Here is a 23,700-nt window from a genome sequence, read left to right on the forward strand (position 1 = left end):
CTATTTATTCTTCTATTTATTCTTCTATTTATTCTTTTATTTATTCTTCTATTTATAATCATTTTTTATTTAGTGGCCCTTTTATGACTCTGCGTAAAATTGAGATGAACTGATTAATTTTTAATTTTTTTTTTTTTCCCATTTATATATGACATTTAATAATGTTTATAATTCATTATGTTTCAGGGTGGTATGGAGTTAAATTAATGGTTTCACAATTTTCCAAATGTTTTAACCACTTTTTGTTAGGTACCCCTACTTCATATACATATAAACGCGACAAAACATCACTTTATATTTTTATCTTTATTTTGAGAAAACATGTCCATATTATGTGCAAAATTTTTGGGCGTGTTAAAAAGGGGTACATTGCTACAACCCACATTTACCATTGTTTTTACTAATTGGTTTGACACTCTTTTAACATCATTAATGTTTCTGTAATATCTGGAAAGGGAATTATTTGCATTCATATCGTTTGGTATAAAGTTATTCACTTCTTCATCTTGTCCATTTTTTCCATCTGTTTCATGAGCTATTTTGTGAACATCCGATTATTTCATTTCGTCCTCTTCTAAATCTATATCTGTATGCTCCACCACTTCTTTAAATTCTTTTTTATGCTTATTTCTGCATTTACGTATTTCCTCCTTCAATTCTTCCTCCCTATCGGGGGTATAATTTCCATATTCTGGCGCCATATTTAAAAGTTCTAGTATATCTAGTTTTCCTATCTTTATAATTTGTTTAGGGATTGTCGTTTTTCCCTCCAAATGCATTTTTCTAACCAGTTTCCTTTCTGTTGATTGTAATAATGGTTCTTCTTTTTTTTTTTATTTTTTATTTTTATTCCTTTTTCCTATAGTAATAGTGGTGATAGTATATTTGTTTTATCTCTTTTTTGTTGTAATGATAAACCTTGTTCATTTTCGTTTACCAATTCTAATGCTTCATTCGCTTTTTTTTCTGTTTCTTGTAATGTTCCTGATTGAGGTCCTTTTTTATCTTGTAATTCGCTTAGTGATTTTTTTAAAGACATATATCGTAATAATGATATTGGTTTTGTTTGTTCTGTTATTAACTCTTCCAGTTGTGCATTATTTGATTTATACTATTTTTTTTCTAATATATATTCTTTTTCTTTTTTGTTAATACCTCTTAATGATGGTAATATTGACATGTCTTCTTTTTATGAGTCTTCAGATAAGTGCGACAGGTATTTGCTTTGGTTCATGTTCTACTAATGTATTATTTTGTGCTTGAGTTTGCTCTTTCTGTGAGTTTTCTACTTTTTCTGATGGCTCCCTCTTCGGTGTGGTACTTTCGCTTCTCACTGCTTCTTCTTCTGAGTGGGCTTTTAATTTTTCTTTTTCCTCTTCTTGTTCTTCATTACATTCAACTACCTTCGAACCTTGTGCCAAAACAAGACATTCCAAATCTGATATAATTGTTGATGATAATTGTTCTGGTTGTGGATTACTTCCACTCTGTTCTTGCATTTTCAACAATTTAGGTTTGGCTAATGTGGAAGTTTTTGAACTTGAATTATCTCTATATTCTATAATATCTTACTTCTGTATAATATTGCTAATATCTGCACTTCCTACCTTTTTAGAACTAATTACAGTTAAATTATTATTAAGTTCTTGTGCATCTATATAATTTTGTTCATCTTGTAATGAAGCCTCTTCTATTGAAAAATCATTTAGTAAATTATGTTTTATGCCATCTATGTTTTGCTCCTTTAGGACCTAATTTTGTAATTCTTCTTTTACACATAAAAAAAAATCAAAAAGGAATAAATAAAAGGCAAGGTGAATTATTTTACACATTATAAATGTATATATGAATATACATATATATATATGTTTATGTATATGTATATGTATATGTGTAAATATTTATTTTAATTTATGTTTTCCCTTTAAAATTACAAAATTTAAAGATCATCAAAAAGGGGCAGAAAAAATATAAAAATTGTTCGTTAATTGAGAACTATCTTCAATGTGCAAACTTTTATTAAAATAAAAAAATTACACCAAAAAAAAAAAAAAAAAAAAAAAAAAAAGGGGGGGCATTCATACGAGTAATTACGATGATATCTTTCACCTAAAATTTGTTTTACTATATATATGCAGACATATAGATATACATGTATATACATTTATATATTCATAATGAACGTTTATGTTTCATTAAACGTGTAACAGTGGCACATTTCCAGAGTGAAAAGGTAAAAAAAGCCTATAAAAATAAGAAAATAAATATATTTCTCATCTGATAAAATGTATACTATTTCATAAACTCATTTTCGTTTTTGTTTGAAATTGTGTTCTCTATTTAGATGGTAGAAACCATTCGAACTCTGTAACAACTTATACAAATCACCTTCAGATTTATTGAAGTGCCAATGTGAGTTACGTGTACAGGTAGAAAAATTCTATTTTTCTAACAAATGTGCCGTTAGAATCTTTATATTCCTTTAATTTTTTTTTTTTTTTTTAACACTATCGTAATTTTTACTTAATAAATATAAATAATTTGAAGTTACATAGAACATGTTCTTCTATGCATTGCGCATATTATTTTAATTTTAATTTTAATTTTTTTTTTTTTCAAAATCTGCTTGGCAGGTTTAGGTAAAGGGTAAAAATATTTTCACTAACTGTAATGCTTTATTTAAATTATTACAAAACAAATAATTAAAATTTGTTAAAAATTATATTAAATCAAGTTTATAAAAAATGTAGTATCACTTTATATTATATATCTTCATATAATATAACTTCATATAATATAACTTCATATAATATAACTTCATATAATATAACTTCATATAATATAACTTCATATAATATAACTTCATATAATATAACTTCATATAAATCATATAATATAACTTCATATAATATAACTTCATATAATATAACTTCATATAATATAACATCATATAATACAACATAATAATGCACGTAATTCATGTATGTTTATTTTGTTCCTCATGACAAAATAAGGAAATTTTAATCCTTATTGAGAAATTAATAATTGCTTTACTATTTTATATATACGAAATGGTATAAATAAAAAAAGTTATAATAAATGACTGTTGAGTTACGTCCCTTTTTCTAAAAAGGAAGAAAAGCCTATTTTTAGCTCCTCCAAAATATATTATTGTTATACATAACAAATAAGTGAATTGCTTTATATAATAGGGTTTTAGTCTGTTCTTCGCCTAGATTATTTGATTACGTGCTACAAAATATTTCCTACATATCTACAGGTATAATTTCGTAGTTTAAAATTCACTAGCACAAAATTATAAAATTATATATATTCTAATCTAATGTGATATTCGAATGGAATAAAAATTATTCTTTTATGCTTTTTACATACATTATATTCTATATTTTATAACACCTATATGCTAGTTATACTTTACCTTTTTATAATCTCTTTCTAATGAGGAATCCATTTAAATATGAATCTTCCCACTTGCTCTTGTATCATGAGATGACATATAACAATTCGTTAATATGAATCTAACTATGCATGATGAGAGGTATTTTTTTTTTTTTTTTTTTTTTTTTAATTTTTAATTTTTTACGTTGTCTTTTATAATGATAGTTTATAGGAGTAACTGTTTAAATTATTCTATATTGCAATGATTATTATATAAATACCATTCGTAAATAAATGTGTTATATAGTTCTTCTCCAAATATTTGTATATTTAGGTAATAGTTAATCATATCATTAACTAAATTGTTGAGAGTATCTAAAACTGAAATGTCATCATCAAATGAATTTATCAAAGAATTCATTGTCATTTCAGTTGTTTTTATAAATTTATTCATAATATCATATTCTTCAGAAAGTGATATCCAAGGTTCAGTATCAATTAACAAAATATTGTTATCTTTTTCTCCCCCTACTACATCCTCTACTTTATCTACTTCTTGCTCTCCTTTTTCTTCCTCCTCTTCCTCGTTCTTCTGTTCGTCAGTGTCCATTTCTACTTCCTCTTGGTATAGTTCAGCTTCTCCTTTTTCGCCTTCTTCCTCTTCTACTTGTTCTTTTTTTTCCTCTACTACTTCCTTATTATAGATTATATTATTACTTTCCTCCGGAGATAAACTTACTGTCTGTGGTAAATTTTGATCTTCTACCTTATGCGATGTGGCAGGTTCTTTGTTTTCTTTTGGTAGTAGTTGCTGTTGTTGTTGCTGCTGCTGCTGATGTTGTGGTATTGTTGTTGTTGTTGGTGGTGATGGTGGTTGCTGTTGTTGTTGTTGTTGTTGTTTCTGCTGCTGCTGCTGTTGCTGTAGTGTTGATGCTGGTGCTGGTGCTGGTTGTTGTTGTTGTTGTTGCTGCTGCTGCTGTGGTTGTTGTTGTTGCTGCTGCTGTTGTTGCTGTTGCTGTTGCTGTTGTTGCTGCTGCTGTTGCTGCTGCTGTTGCTGTTGCTGCTGCTGTTGCTGTTGCAGTAACTTATGCTGTTGTTGTCGCAGCAGCTTATGCTGTAGTTGATTCTGTAGTGGTAATGATTGATCTACCCGTTTTCCTAATGTACCTCCTTCACCTAGTTTTTGTTGAATTCCACTTAATAACGATGTTTGTTCTGAGTCTGAATTATCTTCTGGTTTTTCATTTTTAGGTGTAACATCTAAATCCTGAGGTATATCCCTCTTTTCCGAAACTGTTCCTGCTTCTTCTGTGTCTGTTTGTAATTGCTGTTTTTTTCCTTTGAGTAGTCCACTATCTTCTAGCACTTCTGCTAATAGTGATTCAGCTCTTTCTGGTGGTCCTCCCAATGGTTCCACAATTAATTGTCCTTTTAGTTCTTGCGAATCTTTTGATGTATCTAGTTTTTGTAAATCCCCTTCAGATGGACTTACTTCTCGTGATGATCCTTCAGGTTGTAATGAAGCGTCCTCTTCTGATCGCCCTTCTGATTGTTCTTTTGGAGTCGTTTCTTCTTCTCTCTGTCCTGTTTTCTTTTCCCTTGATACTCCAAGTACTGTTCCTCTTTCCCCGCTATCTGCTGAATCAGGAGAAACATCATTTTCAGAAAGATGTTGCACATTACTTGTTTCATGTGCTGATATATGTTGTTCTAATTGTGGATATATCGTATTTTTTGTCTTAACGTTTAGATTCGATCCGACTGATTCATCAGATGTTGAGCTTAAGTTTACATTCATAGAATGTGTATCTGTTTGTTCGTTTGAAGTGTTGTTGACATCACTTCCATTTTCTAATATTTCATTATTATCTTCATCTGGATTATTTTCATCATTATTATAATGTACTACTTTTGGATTATTTTGTACATCTTGTGATATGATACCACTTACTGGAAGACCTTTTCTTAAATTTGTTTTTCCCTGATGTATAATTTCTTTACTTGCAACATTATTTTCATATATATATAAATTAAAAAAAAATAAATATAAGAAAATATTAAAAACTTTCTTCATTTTTGAATCTTAAATTAGTTAAAAAAAAAATTTTATTAAACACAAAAAGGAAAAGAGAAGTCAAAGAAAATAATTTTAAAAATATTCATGTTTTGACACTTCTTTTTTTTTTTTTTTCCAAAAAAATTATAAAACTCGTAGACGTTTTTTTAAATCATTGAGTTAGTTACCAACCAGAAAATAAATCTATATATTAAGAATAAAATATAGACTAATGCGATCTGCACATTTTAAAAGGTAATACTATTGTACGTGTAAAAGTAAGGAATTTTGGAAAATAAAAGTGTACAGAAAAAAAAAAAAAAAAAAAAAAAAAAAAATATACATATATATGTATATCCACCGCCCTTTAAATAAAAAGTATAAGTGTAAAAATGAATAAGTTTAATTCTTCTGAATACTTTTCCCTTTTTGGATAATAAAAGGTGTGTGACACTTTGAAAAAGTCGTTGAAATCATTTGTAGGTGTAACAGAGGAATAGGGGAGAATTACATGTGTGCATGTAAAAATTTTTTTTTCTTAAAAAATAAAACTACCATGGTTCTTTTTCTTTGCTTTTCTTTCTTTGCTTTTCTTTCTTTGCTTTTCTTTGTTATTTGTTCTTTATTTTACTTTATTTTATTTTAAAAATTTTTTATTTTTTTAATATGAAGTAATTGTAATTCTTACGAAAATATTTATCTTTATTTAACGCAAGAAAATAATGAAAAGTGCGAAATATCTGTCTCAGCTACATATATTATCTGAGGATGCGTTTGTGAAATTTAATTCGTAGATTCAAGTAAAAAAATTGATATTAATTTATAAACTACAATAATTTAGTCACATTATTAAATCATTAAAATAAAAATAAATAAAAATAAGTAGTTAAAATTATTATTAAAATCCGCTAATTTTTAAAAAGTAAACTACACCAAAGTGTAGTAACATATATGCGTGTGTATATTATTTTACTGATATTAAGAAAGAAAGAAAATTTACAATCTAGCTGTATAATAAATAAAGGTACAATTCTTAAGATATATAAAATATTACAAAATTATTTAAGGCAATTAAACGTAGCGTATAATTTTCTCTTTATAAAAGAAGGAAGACATATTTTCGTCCTTACTAATACGTTGTTATTGTGCATTAATATAACAGTTATGTGTATATATATATGTATGTATGTATATATATATATGTATATATATATGTATGTATGTATATATGTATGTATGTATGTATGTATATATGTATGTATATGTTGGTTTTACTTAAACTTGTGCAGGATTATTAGCGTACTATTAACGATGATCATTTCGTACATCTACAGTTTTAATTTTTTTTTTTTCAGTTAGTACATACTAAGAAAAACAGTTATATTTATATATCGCATGATAGAATAATAATATAAAAATTATTTTTTTTACATATAATATACAAATCTGCACATACATTTGTTATTATCCAATTTTAGTTTTATCTATAATTTTCATTCTATTTATATTTTTCATTTTGTTTATTTTTTTTTAGTGATAAATATATTTATAATTTCATATATTCTATTCTTTCTATATTCACAACATATTATGTTAGTTTCTGTTGACGTTGCTATGATTATATGAAGACGAAAGAGGTAATCCTTTTTTTTTTTTTTTTTTTTTATATTTACTTTTCCTTTCATACTAATAATATTTATGTGTAACTTAAAAGTATAATATAGTAAATATATTACATTAATCTAATGCCCTACAAAGATCAGCATAAGTGATATAACTGTTGATAAGTAACAGAATATAAAATGCTGATTTGGAAATATTTATGATTTTAAATAAAAGTGAGCCATATCTTTTACTAGGTCGTTAAGTATGTTCGTAACTTTGTTGTTACCATCAAATGAATTTATTAATGATTTAATTGAAATTTCGGTTATGGTTTTAAATTTATTCATATCGTCATATTCTCCAGAAAGAATTTTCCTAACCTCAGTGCCAATTGATGAATCATTGTTTTTTTTTCCTCCCCCTACTACCTCCTCTATTTCATCTTCTTCATAATCCTCTTCCTTTTCTTCTTCATTGTTTGTTTCTGCTTCCTCTTGGTAAACGTTCATTTCTTCTTTTTGTCTTCCTTCCTCCTCTTCCTCTTCGTCCTCTTCTATATGTTCTTCTTTTTCCTCTACAACTTCTTCGTTCTTGTCCAATATATTAGCACTTTCTCCTGGAAGTATACTTACTGTATGTAGTACATTGTTTTCTTCCTTATTTTGGGCTTCTTCTGACCTTTCTTCTTGCTGTGATAGTTGTTGCATTTGTTGTCGTTGTTCTTCTTCTTGTGGTGGTGATGGTAAATGATCTTGTGCTTCCTCATCGCTATTTGATAATCCTTCTGATACTCTTGATTTCTCTACTGTTGCACTATTTTCATCCTCTGCTGCATCATCCTTTATTTTACCATCCCCCCTTTGCTGTTCTAATGGTTCTCCTGATGGGTCTTCATTTGTTGACAATGTACCTAAATCTTGTGTCTCTGGTCTTTCTTCTCCTTTTCTTTCTTGGTGCGATTGATCACGTTGTTCCTTTAATTCTTGAGCTGAGTCTGTTTGTACACTTATATCTGTAGTTAGACCTAAACCTTGTTCTTTTTGATATACGTTTGAATTTGGATCTGATTTCGATTGAATGTCCTCTTTTTTTTCAGGTCCTGAGGATGCGCTTTTTTCCTGCGGAACTCGAGCTAATGTTGAGGGTTCTGATGGTGGTGGATCTACATCTACCTCTTTTGAGGGAACTGTTCTTTCCGATGGATCTGATCCTGGTAAAACTACTTGTGGTGGGACTATTCCCTGTGGTGAATCTACCCCTGTTGATAAATCCTTCCCTGGTTGTTCAATACCTGTGGTTGAGTGTTCCCCTTCCGTTTCTACAGAAGATTGTGGTAGTTCTGGTGCTTTTGTTCTTGACTGCTCTTCTGATAATACCTTTTTATCTTTTTCTTCTTCTTCTAATGTTTTTCTACTTTCCGGCTGATTAATTGGTTCTTGAGCTGTCCCAGGACCCTTACCTTCTTCAGCATCATTTCCTAAAACAGTATGCATACTATTATGTGGATCTGATGATGTTGGTTGTTGTAATTGTGGATCCATAGGAATTAATAGTTGAGCATTCGTATGGGTATGTTTAAACGATTTAGCAAAGTTTGAACTTGTATTACTATCTCCAAATTCTTCATATTTTTGCTTGTTTAAGATGTTAGCGGCATTATGTACATTTTCTAGTACATCAGTATTACCTTCATATGCATTATTTTCGTTACTATTTTTTGCCTCTAAATTATTTTGTGCATCTTGTGGAGAAATGTTTTTTATAGGCATGTTATTCCTTAAATTATATTTCTTCTGATTTATATATCCATTATTTGGAGAATTGTCTATCAGTTTCGCATCATTCGCAAATATATACAGATTTAAAAAAAGTGCATAAAAAGTAACATTCAAAATTTTCTTCATTTTTAAAAAGGAAAATTATAATTAATAATATTGAGAATAGTAATAAAAAAAAAAAAAATAGCGTAAGTTTTGCAATATATGCTTTAATGTTAATTTTTTTTATTTTACAGAAAAAAAAAAATCACAGAATTTATGTCTACTCTAATCGTTGTGTTAATCACAAAGTAGGAAGTAAAGTTTTATTAAAAATATATATATATATATATATATATACATATATATGTGTAAAATAAAATATGAACTACTTTTTCTAAAAATTTGTGAAAAGTAACTGCATTACAACTTTGAAAAAGCGAAACGCTGGAAAATAAACACGCAGAAAAAATCTATAAACAAAAATAAAATATGTATATTATTTTCTTAACACCCTAGAAGCATATATGCTTCCACGAAATTAATTTTTTTAACTAATTTTTTAAATTCATGTTTTTAAATATTCGTTTGCTCTTTTATTTCTTTTTCTTTATACATATATATATATATATATATATATATAATAAAAGTTACGTGAAATTCTTCGTAAGCTATAAAAATCGTAAAACCGTTTGTGGATTTGGCGAAGCTCGGATGAAAATTATGTGTGCAAAAAAAAAGAAAAAAAAAATTTATTTCTTAAGAAAGAAGATTACCAAGTCATTTACTACTTATATGATTTTTTTTTCAAAAAAATATCTTTACAACGGTTTGAAATAAAGATTTTATTTTTTATTAATGTACGTATAAAAATTTGAAGATGGTACGTGAAGAGGATATGTCTCTAAGTTTGTACATTACCTTAGAAAATTCCCTTGATATTATATGTTCATAGATTAATAAAAAAAAAAAAAAAAAAATAATATTAATTCAAAAATGATAAATAATTGGTAAAAGTTATTTGTATTGTGAAAATGTGTGTATATGTGTATATGCATATATATACGTAATATATGTGTAAGTATGTATGTATGTATGTATATAACATGGCGTATTTTCGTATTATATTACTACGCCGGGAAAAAATTAAAAAATAACATAAATATCATTATGTGCAAGAAAAATAAATATATATTCAGGAAAAATACACACATATGACTTCTTATAATATAGAAATAAAATAACAAATAATAGAGTAATTTTTATTTAAAAAAAAATAAAGAAATGCTTTTAATTTTATTAATAGATGATTAATTATGCATGCAACAAATAATACTCTTATATATTTTTTTCCTTGCCACTGATATAATTTTACTCAAGCTGTAATATTCCCATATGATTTATTTCTTAACAACTATTTCAATTATGTAGGGATAAATTTACTATAATATCATTATAGAAATAATTCTTGTTAAACTATCCATAACATTTAAAAATGAGCATGCTTAAATACGATTTGGTATATTAGAATCATGCTCCTTTATACGCTATTCACATATTATAATTTATTTATATGTTTTATTTTTATAACTATAAACTTAAGTAATCTTGGGGGATATCTCTTTTTTTCTATGTTTAATAAGTGAACTATAGTGGTTACCCACTGGTACCATTATATCTATTCATAAGAGAAATAATATATTAAGACATTTTATTTATTTATTTTTTATTTATTCATTTATTTATTTCATAACTTTTTTCCCTTTTTTTTTGTTTATTTTTACGTTTTTCCCTTTTTTTTTTTTTTTTTTTTACGTTTTTTTTTTTTTTTTTTTTTTTTTTTATGTTACCTCCCTGGAGATTAATGCCATATAAAATAGTGACATATTTAGTATAACAGATTTTATATAAATGATGACATTAACATTTATATATGCAACAAACTTTCGTTTTCTAAATATTCATATCTTTAACAAAATAGTTAGTCATATCTTTCGATAAACCATGAAGTGTATCTGAAACGGTCTTTTCAGTATCAATTGAATCAATCGTGGAGTGGATTGATTTTTCAGCTGAGTTTTTAAAATTAATGACATCTCCGTAATCTCTTACAAGAGACTTTGTAGCTTCAGTATCATCTGATAAATCACTGTTCTTTTTTTGTGCTTCAGTCGCTTCTTCTCTCTCTTACTTTTTCCTATCTTCTTCATTGTATGTTTCTGCTCCCTCCTGGTGGACTTCCATTTTTTCCTTCTCTTCTTTTTTTTCTACCTCTTCTTCTCTTTTTACTGCCTCCTCTTCTTTTTTTACTTCCTCTTCTTCTTTTTCCACTTGCTGTTTTTTTTCTTCTTTTTCTTCTCTTTTTTCTGTCTCCTCTTCTCTTTTTTCTTCCTCTTCTCTTTTTACTGCCTCTTCTCTTTTTTCTTCCTCTTCTTCTCTTTTTACTGCCTCTTCTCCTCTTTTTTCTTCCTCTTCTCCTCTTTTTTCTTCCTCTTCTTCTCTTTTTACTGCCTCTTCTCCTCTTTTTTCTTCCTCTTCTTCTCTTTTTACTGCCTCTTCTCCTCTTTCTCCTCTTCTCCTCTTTTTTCTTCCTCTTCTCCTCTTTTTTCTTCCTCTTCTTCTCTTTTTCTCTCTTCTCTCTTTTTCCTCTTCTTCTCTTTTACTGCCTCTTCTCCTCTTTTTTCTTCCTCTTCTCCTCTTTTTTCTTCCTCTTCTCCTCTTTTTCTTCCTCTTCTTCTCTTTTTACTGCCTCTTCTCTTTTTTCTCCTCTTCTCTTTTTCTTCCTCTTCTTCTCTTTTTACTTCCTCTTCTTCTCTTTTTTCTTCCTCTTCTCCTCTTTTTTCTTCCTCTTTTCTTTTATTTACATCTTTCTCTTTGTGATATATATCATCGTTATCCCTTGGAGGAATATTTGGCTGTTCAAATACATTTTCTGTTTGCGTTTTGGCGGGTTCTTTAACTTCTTTTTTTTGTTCCTCTTTCATTTCTCGCTCTTTTTCTCTTTTTTTTTTTTCTTCTTCTTCTTCCTCTTGTTGTTTTTGATGCTTCAATTTCTGTAATTCCTTCTGTTCATCTTCTTGATGTTTATGTTCGACGTCTTCTTCTAGTAACTTTGGATTTTCTTGTGGTGGTTGTTTCTCTAGTTTATCTTTAGCATTTACTGTTTCTTCTGGCGTTACTGATGATGCTAGGGCATTCTGTAAATCATCTGACTGTTGTGATGTTGGTAATTTATTTTTTCCGTCTTCTGATCCTTCGTTTGAATCTATATTTTTTAATTTTTTTCCTCCTGGAAATGTTTCTTGTGGTGGTTTTCCACCTGACCCGGCTTCCTCTTTCATTTGTACTACTGATTCTAAGTTTCCTTCAGTTCTGTCTTTTTTCCCGTCTTTTTCTCCTTTTTTTCCATCTTCTACATTTTTATCCGTATTATCTTTATCATTTTCTTTATCTTCATTTTTTTCTTCATCCAACTGTGATTTATTTGATTCTTCCAACTCTGGCAGTGGTAGTTGTGTTTGCTTGTTATCATCTGACTCTAGGTTTCGTGGTGCCATGTCTTTAGGCAAATTTGCTGATTTTTCTTGTTCATCCAAATTATCTTTAGGTCCTCTAGGACTTTCAAATTCAGTTTGGCGTGATTTCTCTTCCTCCTGTTTTGTTAATGCATCTTTTGTCTCTGCTTTTAAATCTACTTCTTCCCGTTTTTCTTCTAAATTTTCATCTTCTTTAGCTTTGACTTCTTCCTTTTTTTCATCATTTCTAGATTCAGAATCATTAGCTATATTTTTTTTTTCTGATTCGAGCGAATTTTCTGGTAGTTGTGACTTTGATTGTGAATTCTTATCCTCTTGTTGCATCTCAATATTCTTTTTAAGTTCTTCTCGTACATCAGATCTTAAAAATGATCTATATTTTATATTTCCATCATCTTCTACAGAAGGATTATTGGAGTTATTTACATTTTCTAACAAATCAGTACGATTATCACGTAAATTTATTTCATAATAAGAACCTTCTCCCATTTTTTGAAAACCCCCCAAATCTGTCTTTAAATAATCCTCAGGAGTACGTGGAAATTTACTTTTTGTTAACGAACCCTTTCTTAAATTATAATCTCTTTTTTTCATATGGTCATCACTTTGAACACCATCTATTATTGTAGCATTGTTTATGTTCATATACATATTTAAAAAAAATATGTAAAAGGTTAAATTCAGAAGATTCCCCATTTTTTACTTTTATTTAAAAAAAAAAAAAAAAAAAAAAAAAAAAAAGAATTTATTATATTTTAAAAGGTATCAAAATAAATAAAAAAATTCACAAATATAATTTTAAAAATTGTGTAATCTCTAATTTTAGCTTTTTAGGTTTTTTTTTTCTCAATGTGTTTAAATTTTTTTTCCTTTTTTTTATTCTACACTTTTTTTTTTTTTATTACTAAAAGAAAGAATTTTAAAAAATTTTCTTACTATATCTTTTTAAACCATAGTTTTAATTTTAAATTACAAAATAAAATTATTTTAACAAAAGAAGAGAAATAAAAAAAAAATAAAATAAATTTATAATAAATATTATAAAAGGTAACGGTACCAAAAAAAAAAATTAGAAATGTTGGAAAATAAACTTATATGGGAAATTTAAAAAAATAATAAATCAAAAATAATAAATTAAAAAAAAAAAAAAAAAAAAAAAAAAGAATATCCTTTACACACTAAAAAATTTTATTCATTAATGAAATTATTTTTTTTAATTTATTTGATAAATATGGAGTTTTTTTTTAAATAAAATAAGCATGAAACTGGGAACAACCTCATGAAATTATTTGTAAATTTGGAAAATTAACAGATGTGAAATGTGCATGCAAAAAAAAAAAAAAAAAAAAAAAAAAAAAAAGAAAGGAAAGGAAAGGAAAAGAGAAAAAAAAAAAAAAAACCACGATAAACCTTATTACACTATTTATTATTATTCTTTTTTTAACGTAACTATAAAGGGTGGAACATAAGCGATCGTTTTAAATTAACAAAATTAAAAATTTGAAAATAAGATGCAAAACAAATTACACCTGCGTTTCCATATCTCGGAGAATTTCCATCATGTTATTTATTTCACAAATGATTACAAGAAATTAACACAATTTATAGCCGTTTATATATATACACACACAAATGTACACATGTGTATATCTATGTCTATATCTATCTATATATATTAAAAATATGAGGGTACCATAGTTATTCTACTTTAATTTTGGTAGGATAATCTATATATATTTTTTCTTATGCGTTTTTTTAATAATGGAATGTTAAATTTTTTTGATAATTATTTTACATAAATTGTTACTATATATTATGATCGATAAGAACTTAAAAAGAACTTTTATATTTATAGTATAATCGAAGATAATATCTTTTTTAATTTTTATATTTTTTTTATTTTCTATATTTTTTTTATTTTCTATATTTTTTTTATTTTCTATATTTTTTTTATTTTCTATATTATTTTTATTTTCTATATTATTTTTATTTTCTATATTATTTTTATTTTCTATATTATTTTTATTTTCTATATTATTTTTATTTTCTATATTATTTTTATTATCTATATTATTTTTATTTTCCATATTTTTTATATTTTCAATATTTTTTATGTTATTCGTTTTTGTTTCATTTTTTTTTTTTAAAGATGAACGAAAATAAATTTAAACAAATTAACTGTTCTTCTACAGTTACAAAATGTTAGCTAAGTATTTAATGAAACATTAAAAAGTTCTGAAAAAAAAAAAATAAAACTGAAAATAATGCAAACACTTTTGTTAATACTTTATGTTTTATCTCTTATACATCACTGTCAAATAAAAACTAAACCAGTAAAAAAAATATTTTTTTTTTGTTTTTGCTCTAACACCAGTATTGCACATATTATGCAAACATTATACACTGTACAAACATTTAAAATCATGGATAAATTAGTCTAAAATTTTTTTATGTATTATTTAGAACAAAATGAGATATATCTCCAGCTAAATCGTTGAGTGTGTCAATAATCCCAGTATTTCCCCCGACTGCACTAATCATCGTTTTCACTAATGCTTCAGTTACTTTCTCAGCGTTATCATTAAATTTATAATTAAGGATAAGTGGCTTATGAGCACTTTTGTCATTTAGTGCAATGTTATTCTTTACTCTTTTCTGTTCTTCACCGTTTTTATTTGTTTTGTGGTAGTTTTCCTGGGCGTGTTTTTTTCCTTCTTCAGTTGGTATATCAACTTCATCTACTTCATCTACTTCTTCTTCTTCTTCTTCTTCTTCTACTTCGTCTTGTTCTTCTTTTACCTGGAGGTCATCTTCTTCTATTATGTCCATATCTTCTTTACTTTCCTCCTCTGTTTCATCTACTTCTTCTTTTTCTTCTGCTACTTCTTCGTCTTTATCCAAAACATTAAGACTTTCTTCTTTGGTTAAATCTACTATTTCAAGAGCACTCTGATTTTCTTCTTTTTTGGTTTTTTCAGGAATCCTGGTGTTATTACCATGATTTTTATTTTTTCCTTCAACTCCTTCTGCTATTTTCACTAGTCCATGACCAGTCGGTTTATCTTGCTGACTAGGTGGTGGAGTTTTAACCGGAGCAGGTGGAAGATCAGTGGGTTGGTGTTCTTGATGTGGTTCTTTCTGCGGTACATCTTGCTGTTCTTGCTTCTGTTCTTGCTTCTGTTCTTGCATCTGCTCTTTCTGCTGTCCTTGTTGTTTCTCATCTTTCTGTTGTGATGGTGGTGGTCCTATTTCGGTTGACATGCGGGTGTGTTCTGATAACGTTTCTTGTGTTGCTAATGATTCTGCTACTGCATCAGGTGTTGTTGATGGTTCTTTTTTTTCTTCGTCTTCCTGTACTTCCTTTGTAGGGAGGACTGATTTTGCTGGAGCTTCTTGTGAAGTGTTATCTCCAGATGTTAGATTTTGCCTTTCCGTTTCTGCTGGAGATTCTGATACATCCAATGATTTCTCTGCAAAAGGTTCTTCTTCTCTTTCTTGTTCAGTAGATGATACTGATACTTTTGGTGGTTCTGGCGGATCCGGTAACGCTGTAGCTATTGATGAATCCGATGATTCTGATGATTCGGGTTTTCCTGGTTCTTTTCCAAGCTCTTGTTCTGTTTTTTCTGCTAATGGTTCTTGGTCTGTTCTTGTTGTATCAGGGATTGTTGTTCCTGCTTTTATCTCTGTGTCGGAAGCTTGTTCCTCAATAGTTCTTGTTTTTTGGTCTTGGTTTTCAGTAGTAGTTACCAAAGTATCATTATCACGTGTTTCAGATTGTAAACTTTGTTGCGGCAATTCATCTGTAGGATTAATATTTTTTTCTTGTGGAACAAGTACTCCATCACCTGTACCACTATCAACAGTACTTTCTTTACTTTTACCATCTCCAGAATCAGGGGAGTTTTCGGGTTGATTTGTCACTGTACCTGATTCATCTGTTAATGATACTAATACCGGGGATACATCTTCTTGGGCTTTTACATTCGCCTGTTCCAATTCCTCTGGAGTAATACTTGTTCCGTTTGAACTGTCTTTTGTCAATTGTGAGATATCTTGTCTAATATATATACCATTGATATTTTTTACACTTTTTGAGATTTTACTATGTTCTTCATTTGTATTATTTTCGTTATTATTTCCATCTAATTCTTTATCATTTTGAATATCATTCTCTTTTGACTCCAAATTATTCTGCTCATTTTGTAAATAAATATTACTTACTGATGAATTCTTCCTCAAATTATATTTTATCTGGCTTGTAACTTCAGAATTTTGGGTATTTTCTATACATTTTGCGATGTTTTCGCAAGTACATAAACTTAAAATAAATACATAAAATGTAACATTAAAAATTTTATTCATTTTTAATTTATATTTTAGGAATGTTTCAATATTTTGATGTACACTTTAGAAAAAAAAAAAAAAAAAAAAAATGAAAAATTACAGCTTTTAATTCAAATGATTAATTGTAAATTGGCAGACATGGTTACAAAGAAGTCGGTTAAAATAAAATAGTATAGTTTAATACAGTATGATAGAGTATAGTAGAATATAATTATAGTATAATTTCAGGAAAGATAATTTATCTTAAATTTTAAAAATGGCAAAAACACTTCGATTCAAAAAAATTTGAAACGTTCGAAAATATATATACAAAGAAAAAATCTAAAATAAAAAATGTGTGCTTCACACACCACCCACAAATATGGCCTATGGAGCAAATTTATTTTTTTAATTTTTGTATAAACCGTTATTATGCACATATATATATATATATATATAAGTACGTTATTTTATTTTTTCGATTGTAAATGTCCAACCTAAATTATTCACAAATTTAGAAACGTACGTATATGTGAACTATACCAGTATGAAAAAAAAAAAAAAAAAATTCTTTTTTCTTAAAAAGGAAAATGGCTACGACCTTTAAATGCGAATTAATTTATTTAATAAAATGTGCCTATTTTTGCAGATAGTCATTTTTTTTTTTTTCCCTCAGTTTTTTACGAAATATATAAAATTCAAAACAGCAAGAACAGTATATGCCTATACCATTAAGCAGTGTCGAACAAATTTTCTTTGAAACTGTTTTTTTCCTATTTTCACAAATAATTAACATTTACCTATCAATTTCGGAGTATTTAATACAATATTTAAGAAATTAAAAATAAAGGACGAGAAATAAATTATATTTTGTTTATATAAAAAAAGGAGAAAATAAAAAAGAACATACATTCTGATTATTGTGTCATATCAAATTGTTTCAAGATATATCAGAATGAGACAAAGAAATAAAAAAAAAAAATGAATATGTTCAGTATAGTAATTTCGATTTCTAAAACAAGCATATTGGCCCTCAAAATAGGTATATAAAGTTTAACATTTAATTTATTAAATTAATAGAAAAAACAATTGTTTTTTTACTAGATATATAGATCATAAATGGATCATTCCATTCTTGCTGTATTTGGACTATAGCTATTTCTTCATGTAAATAGAGCTGTACATCAATTTTGCAACTTATGTACTGCTTTAAATTTACAATTTTAAATTATTATTTACATTTTTGTAAAAACAAAATTAATGCTTGATAAGTTAAAACAATTTAATAGAGTGACAGATAGTTCTTAAGATAACAAGCTAATTTGTATGCTCTCTTTACTCTCGAATTTTCATTTTTCTTTTCTCTTTTTTTCTCACTTATAGCCTTGTTTTCTTAATGCGTTAATTTATATTTAAATAAAATTTCCTCCCTGTTGTAATACTGGAACGTTGTAGTAGAATAAGTTGATGGCACTATCAGTTCATTTGAAAAAAAGATAAACAGAGGTATATATATGTATATATATATTTTATGTAACATACAGCTGTGGCTATAGTCCACTGCGGCACGAAACTACAATAATACGGCGTGTTCATTTATTTCATTTTATCATGATTGTTAACATAATGTTAGTAGTTACAATTAAGTAAGTCATATTGTAAGCTGTCATTTTAAGTAGTTATATAATTTTGAAAAAATTGATGCATATCTTGCTTTAAATTTTTGAGTGTATCAATAGTAGAAAAGTCATCGTCAACTACCTTAATCATCATTTGAAATAATTCCTCAGCAGCTTTTTTAACATCATCATTATTTCTGTAATCTCCTGAAAGTGATTTATGAGCGTTTATATCATTTGATGGAACATTACCTTTTTCGCTTTCTTGTTGACCTTTATTATCTTCTTGTGGTTCTTCTTCTTCTTCTTCTTCTTCTTCTTCTTCTACTTCTTCTTCTTCTACTTCTTCTTCATCTTCTTTTTTCTCCTCCCCTTCTTCTTCCCTTTCTTCTTGGGCTATTTCCTGCTTAATTTCTTCATCTTCTTCACTCTCCTCATCATTCTCCTCTTTTACTTGTTCATCCATATCGACTACATTGCCATTCTCTTTTGAAGAGTTATTTATTAGTTCTAGTACAACTTGTTTTTGTGTATTTGCTATTTCTTTTGTTTCATTCGCTCTTTCTCGCTTTTCTCTCTCTTCCCTTACTTTTTCCATTTTTATTCTAGATGTTTCTAGAATATTTTCGTCTATCTTTTTTGCTGCTTCTACTGCTTGAGCTTTTGCCGTTTTGGCTTTCTCTACTGCAAGTTCTGCTGCCTTTTTTTCAGTTTTTACCTCTTCCTCTGAATTCGCTGCTTTCACTCTTTTTGCTGCTTCTACGGCGTCCTCTGCTGCTGCTTTAGCTTTTTCTTTTGAACTTTCAGCTTCAATTTTTGCTTTTAATTTTTCTTCCTCATCCCTATTTACTACTGCCTTTTCTACTTCTTCTGCTATTGCTGCTGTTTCTTCTGATAAATTTGCCGCGACTTGTGCTAATTTTTCTGCTTCTTTTACTGCTTTTTCTTTTTCTGCAGCATCCAATGAATTTCCATTTTGTCTTTCTTGCCTTGCTTTTTCCACCTTTATTTTAGATGTTTCTATAATTTTTTCGTTTATATTTTTTGCTGCTTGTTCTGCTTGTTCTTTTGACTTTTTGGCTTTCTCTACTCCATGTTGTGCTGTCTCTTTTGCAGTTTTTGCCTCTTCTTCTGAAGTTGCTTCTTTCGCTCTTTTTGCTGCTTCTAATGCTTCTTTTGCAGCTCTTTTGATATCTTCTTTTGAACTTTCAACCTCAACTTTTGCTTCTTCTTTTTCCTTATCTCCGCTATTTATTTTTTCCTTTCTCACTTCTTCTGCAATTGCTTCCACTTCTTCTAATAGTTGTGCCGCTTCTTGTGCTAAATTTTCTGCTTCTTTTACGACCTTCTCTTTTTCTGTATCAACTGCTGAATTTTCGATTTTTCTTTCGTGATCTGTCTTTTCCATGCTTCCTCCGAGTGTTTGTAGACTTTTTTCGTTTATCTTTTTAGATGCTACTTCTGTTTCAGCTTTTGCCATTTCGGCTTTCTCTACTTCATTTTCTACTGCCCTTTTTGCAGTATTTGCCTCTTCTTCTGAAGTTGCTTCTTTCGCTCTTTTTGCTACTTCCGCTGATGCACTTTTGGTTTCTTCTTTTGAACTTTCAACCTCAACTTTTGCTTTTTCTTTTTCCTTGTCTTCGTTTTTTAATCCTACTTTTTTCACCTCTTCTACTATTGCTTCCGTTTCTTTTGCTAATTGTTCCGCTTCTTTTACTGCCTTCTCTTTTTCTGTATCAACTACTTCATTTTTAATTTGTGTTACTACCTCCTCTGCTTGTTCGGACAGTTCATTTTGAGCACGTGCTTGTACTTGTAGTTCTGACTCTTCTTTTTTTTTTTCTGTTTCTTGCTTTATTATATCAGAGTAACCTCCACTTGTATTAATTATAAAACTGTCTTCTTCATTCACTGTATTCTTTTCTTCATATTGCAAATGAAAATTATTATTTGGCAAGCCATTTCTTAAATTAGATTTTTTCTGTTTCGCAATTTCTTTACATGTGGCGTTATTTTCATATATATATAAATTAAAAATAGATAAACAAAAGGTAATACTCCAAAGTTTCCTCATTTTATATTTTAATTATAAAAAAGAAAAAAAAATCAGCAATTTTTAGTTCACAGTGTATAATAATTTAATTTATGTTTTATATTTTTGCCTTTTTTTTTTTTTTTTTTTTTTTCTAAAAAAAAAATTACAGAAATAGGAGACATATTTAAGTCATTAACTATAAATTTGAAGATATATTTATAAAAATAAAAAAATGTAAAAACATGACAGGTAATGTGATTTGAAAAGTGCAAAAATGAAAAGCAATACTCTTGGGGAATCGAGAAACGTTGCAAGGGAAATCGAAAAAATCGAAAAAATCGAAAAAAAATAATTAAATATATAAACATGCGCATGTATATACGCTCTTATAACGTTAAAAATGGGTTTAATTAATTGAATTAATTTTTACTATACTTTTTTTTAAATATATATATACATATATACATATATACATATATACATATATATATATATATATCTATTTATTTATTTATTTCTCTCTTTTTTTGATGAACGTATCACAACACTTGGACACATCGAGCCATTTTTACATTTGGATGGGTGTAACAGCCATATGTGTACAAACAAAAAAAAAAGTAATAATTTCGCCCACAAAAGAAAGTTTCGATTGTCTTTATATTCATTTTAATTTATTTAATACATCATATTAATACAATGGTTTAATCAGAGATATTATATTTAATCGGTTAATCTAAAAAATTGGAAACATGCACAGAAAGCACTTCTGACAAAGTTTAGTAATATACATTGGATATTTTTCTGAAAATGTTTGTCTTATATTTACAAAATAATTAATATTAACTTTCATTATGAGTAATTTTTTGTTCAAATTTAAGAAGAAAAAAAAAAAAAAAAATGGAATATAAATTTGTAATTTGTTAACAAAGGAAAGAAATAATTTAAAAGAATGAAAAAATGTGCTGATATATTATATGGGGAAAAGACCAAAAATTTATGACTTCGGTTATTCATATGCATATATATATATATATATATATATTTTTTTTTTTTTTTTTCCATGTGACATATTACAGTGGTTATCTCTCATAGTAATAAAAAACTTTAGTAATTCCACATTAAATTATCGTTTATAATAAGGAATATTCACAATATGTTAATATTTCAGTTGAATACGTCAAATATTAATTATACCTTTTTAAGTAGTTATATTTTTTTGAAAAAATTTTTGGATATCTTGCTCTAATTCTTTGAGTGTGTTCAAAGTATAAGCATCATCGTCAACTATAGTAAGCATATTTTTTAATAATCCCTCAATTGCTTTTTTAACGTCATTAACACTATTGTAATTTACTGCAAGTGATTCATGAGCACTAACATCATTTAATGGAACAACATTCTTTTTGCCTTGCATTTGATTTGTATCTCCTTGAGATCCTTCCCCATTTCCTTCTTCTTCATCTGCTTCATCCGCTTCATCTGCTTCATCTGCTTCATCCTCTTCATCCTTATCTTCCTCCAGCACGTTTGGTACGCCTTGTATTACTTCCTCTTTGGTTTCTTCTTCTCCATCTTCAACTTTTTCCCCCATAACTTCTTCCTCCTTATCGGCTTTTCCTTCTTTTCCCGCTTCAACTTCTTCTGTATATGTTTTTACTAGTTGTAGTCTAACTTTTTTTTTGCTTGTGCGGGGATATGCTGATAAATCTTCTTTATATTTTGCTGCTGTATTTTCCATATTTAGTTTTACTATTTTTATTTTTTTGTTTGCATGTTCTGCTATATTTTTAGCCATTTCTGCCTCTTCTACAGTTTTGGCATTTTTTGCCATTTCTTGCGCTTTTTCTGCTTCATTTCTTGCTCTTACTGCGTCATTTCCTAAAGAAAAGGCTTCAATTATTGATACTTCATATTCTAATAGTTCTGTATCATTCTCATCTAAAGATTTTGAACTTAGCTTTAAAAAATCTTTGCGTATTTTTTCTCCTTCTTTTGCTACTTCTGTTACTTGTTCTGCCAAATCGATTATTTCATCAGCTAATTTGTCTGTTTCTTGTACGAATTTTAATGTTATTTCTACATTCTCTTGTCTTTTTTTTATCTGCTCTGGGGTTTGTTCTTGTTTTTGAGATTGTAACCGTTGCTGTTCTTGCTCATTTAAGATTCTACGTTCTGTTTCTGTTTCTGGTTGCCCTTCTTCTTCTTCTTCTTCTTTTTCTTCTTCTTCTTCTTCTTCTTCTACTTGTTCTTGTGCTTGTGCTTGTGCTTCTGATTGTGTTGTTCCTGATGTATGACTTGATGCCGCTGCTTCTGATACATCAGTATTTCCTATAATTGTATTATTTTGTTCATCTTGTAACGAAACATTTTTCTTTGAGAATCCATTCCTTAAATTTTGTCCAGTGTTGTTTATATTGCCGGTATTTTTATCACTGTCTATTAGTTCCGCTCGATTTAGGCATATATATAAATTAAAAAGAATTATGTGGAATATAATACCAAAAACGTTTTTCATTTTCTACTTTTTAAGGTAAAAAAAAAAAAAATTGCAATATTTTAAAGTACACGAAAAATATAAAAATATTCGAGGGAAGTTTTATGATGTGTGCATTTTTCTTTTTAACATTTATTTCTTTATTTTACCCAGAAAAAAAATAAAAATTTCGAATCTATCGTGAATCATTCAGTTAATTATAAATGGGAAATTTGAAATTGCAATTATAAAACAAAAAAAAAAAAAAAATAAATAAATAATAATAAATAAAACAAATCAAAATAAAACAACAGTAAAAGTAACAATAATAATGAAGCAAAAACGTAACAATTTACTTTTAAATTCATAAAAGTCTACTTCATTACATTGTAGAAATGTGAATTTGGAAAAAAAAAAAAAAAGAGAAGGATTACACAACAAAATAAGAAAGCAAGAAAGAAAATATGAGGGTTTTAAGTGTACTAAAAAAATTGGTTCATTCATGAAATTAATTTCATTAATACTTTTTTTTTAATGTTTTACATTATATAAAGCGTGAATCGTTCTAATCACTTTTGGACTCGGAAATGAACAATTGTTCATTATGTGCAAAACCAAAATAAATAAATATCTTCTTTTTAAAAAAAAAAAAAAAAAATTAATAAGATCTTTATTTTCAAAATAATTTAATATCAATTATAACAACTCCATAATAGCTATAATTGTTTAATTAATAACTCTAAAATGTGGAAAATAAGAAGCAAACTGCGTACCTCCAACATTATGTAGTTCTATGGGATTTTCCTCTAAAATTGCTATTTTCCTAGTTTCATATATAATCATTTTTCATTTTATCAACTATAGCATTTTTATTATACTATATAAATAAATATA

The 23,700-nt window shown here is 27.6% G+C and overlaps 7 protein-coding genes across 7 annotated transcripts; all 7 read right to left on the bottom strand.

Annotated features, from left to right (window-relative positions):
- Nucleotides 1-554: 554 nt before the first annotated feature.
- On the bottom strand, nucleotides 555-1,499 carry PmUG01_06022400 (uncharacterized protein; the record flags this gene model as incomplete). Its single annotated transcript, XM_029003795.1, has 3 exons — nucleotides 555-799; nucleotides 919-1,039; nucleotides 1,203-1,499. 3 exons carry the CDS (start codon nucleotides 1,497-1,499, stop codon nucleotides 555-557), a joined length of 663 nt encoding a protein of 220 aa, XP_028859879.1.
- A 2,147-nt stretch (nucleotides 1,500-3,646) lies between these two features.
- PmUG01_06022500 (merozoite surface protein 3, putative) lies at nucleotides 3,647-5,473 on the bottom strand (the record flags this gene model as incomplete). The annotated part of the gene is made up of 1 exon (XM_029003796.1): nucleotides 3,647-5,473. The coding sequence occupies one exon, from the start codon at nucleotides 5,471-5,473 to the stop codon at nucleotides 3,647-3,649; it is 1,827 nt and encodes a 608-aa protein (XP_028859880.1).
- A 1,802-nt stretch (nucleotides 5,474-7,275) lies between these two features.
- On the bottom strand, nucleotides 7,276-8,964 carry PmUG01_06022600 (merozoite surface protein 3, putative; the record flags this gene model as incomplete). The annotated part of the gene is made up of 1 exon (XM_029003797.1): nucleotides 7,276-8,964. One exon carries the CDS (start codon nucleotides 8,962-8,964, stop codon nucleotides 7,276-7,278), a length of 1,689 nt encoding a protein of 562 aa, XP_028859881.1.
- Nucleotides 8,965-10,770: 1,806 nt separating this feature from the next.
- PmUG01_06022700 (uncharacterized protein) lies at nucleotides 10,771-13,049 on the bottom strand (the record flags this gene model as incomplete). The annotated part of the gene is made up of 3 exons (XM_029003798.1): nucleotides 10,771-10,924; nucleotides 11,009-11,317; nucleotides 11,368-13,049. 3 exons carry the CDS (start codon nucleotides 13,047-13,049, stop codon nucleotides 10,771-10,773), a joined length of 2,145 nt encoding a protein of 714 aa, XP_028859882.1.
- A 1,752-nt stretch (nucleotides 13,050-14,801) lies between these two features.
- On the bottom strand, nucleotides 14,802-16,718 carry PmUG01_06022800 (merozoite surface protein 3, putative; the record flags this gene model as incomplete). The annotated part of the gene is made up of 1 exon (XM_029003801.1): nucleotides 14,802-16,718. The coding sequence occupies one exon, from the start codon at nucleotides 16,716-16,718 to the stop codon at nucleotides 14,802-14,804; it is 1,917 nt and encodes a 638-aa protein (XP_028859883.1).
- Nucleotides 16,719-18,350: 1,632 nt separating this feature from the next.
- PmUG01_06022900 (merozoite surface protein 3, putative) lies at nucleotides 18,351-20,372 on the bottom strand (the record flags this gene model as incomplete). Its single annotated transcript, XM_029003802.1, has 1 exon — nucleotides 18,351-20,372. The coding sequence occupies one exon, from the start codon at nucleotides 20,370-20,372 to the stop codon at nucleotides 18,351-18,353; it is 2,022 nt and encodes a 673-aa protein (XP_028859884.1).
- Nucleotides 20,373-21,531: 1,159 nt separating this feature from the next.
- PmUG01_06023000 (merozoite surface protein 3, putative) lies at nucleotides 21,532-22,848 on the bottom strand (the record flags this gene model as incomplete). Its single annotated transcript, XM_029003803.1, has 1 exon — nucleotides 21,532-22,848. One exon carries the CDS (start codon nucleotides 22,846-22,848, stop codon nucleotides 21,532-21,534), a length of 1,317 nt encoding a protein of 438 aa, XP_028859885.1.
- Nucleotides 22,849-23,700: the final 852 nt, after the last annotated feature.

This window comes from Plasmodium malariae (genome assembly GCF_900090045.1).
Source record: "Plasmodium malariae genome assembly, chromosome: 6".
NCBI classification, from domain to species: domain Eukaryota; phylum Apicomplexa; class Aconoidasida; order Haemosporida; family Plasmodiidae; genus Plasmodium; species Plasmodium malariae.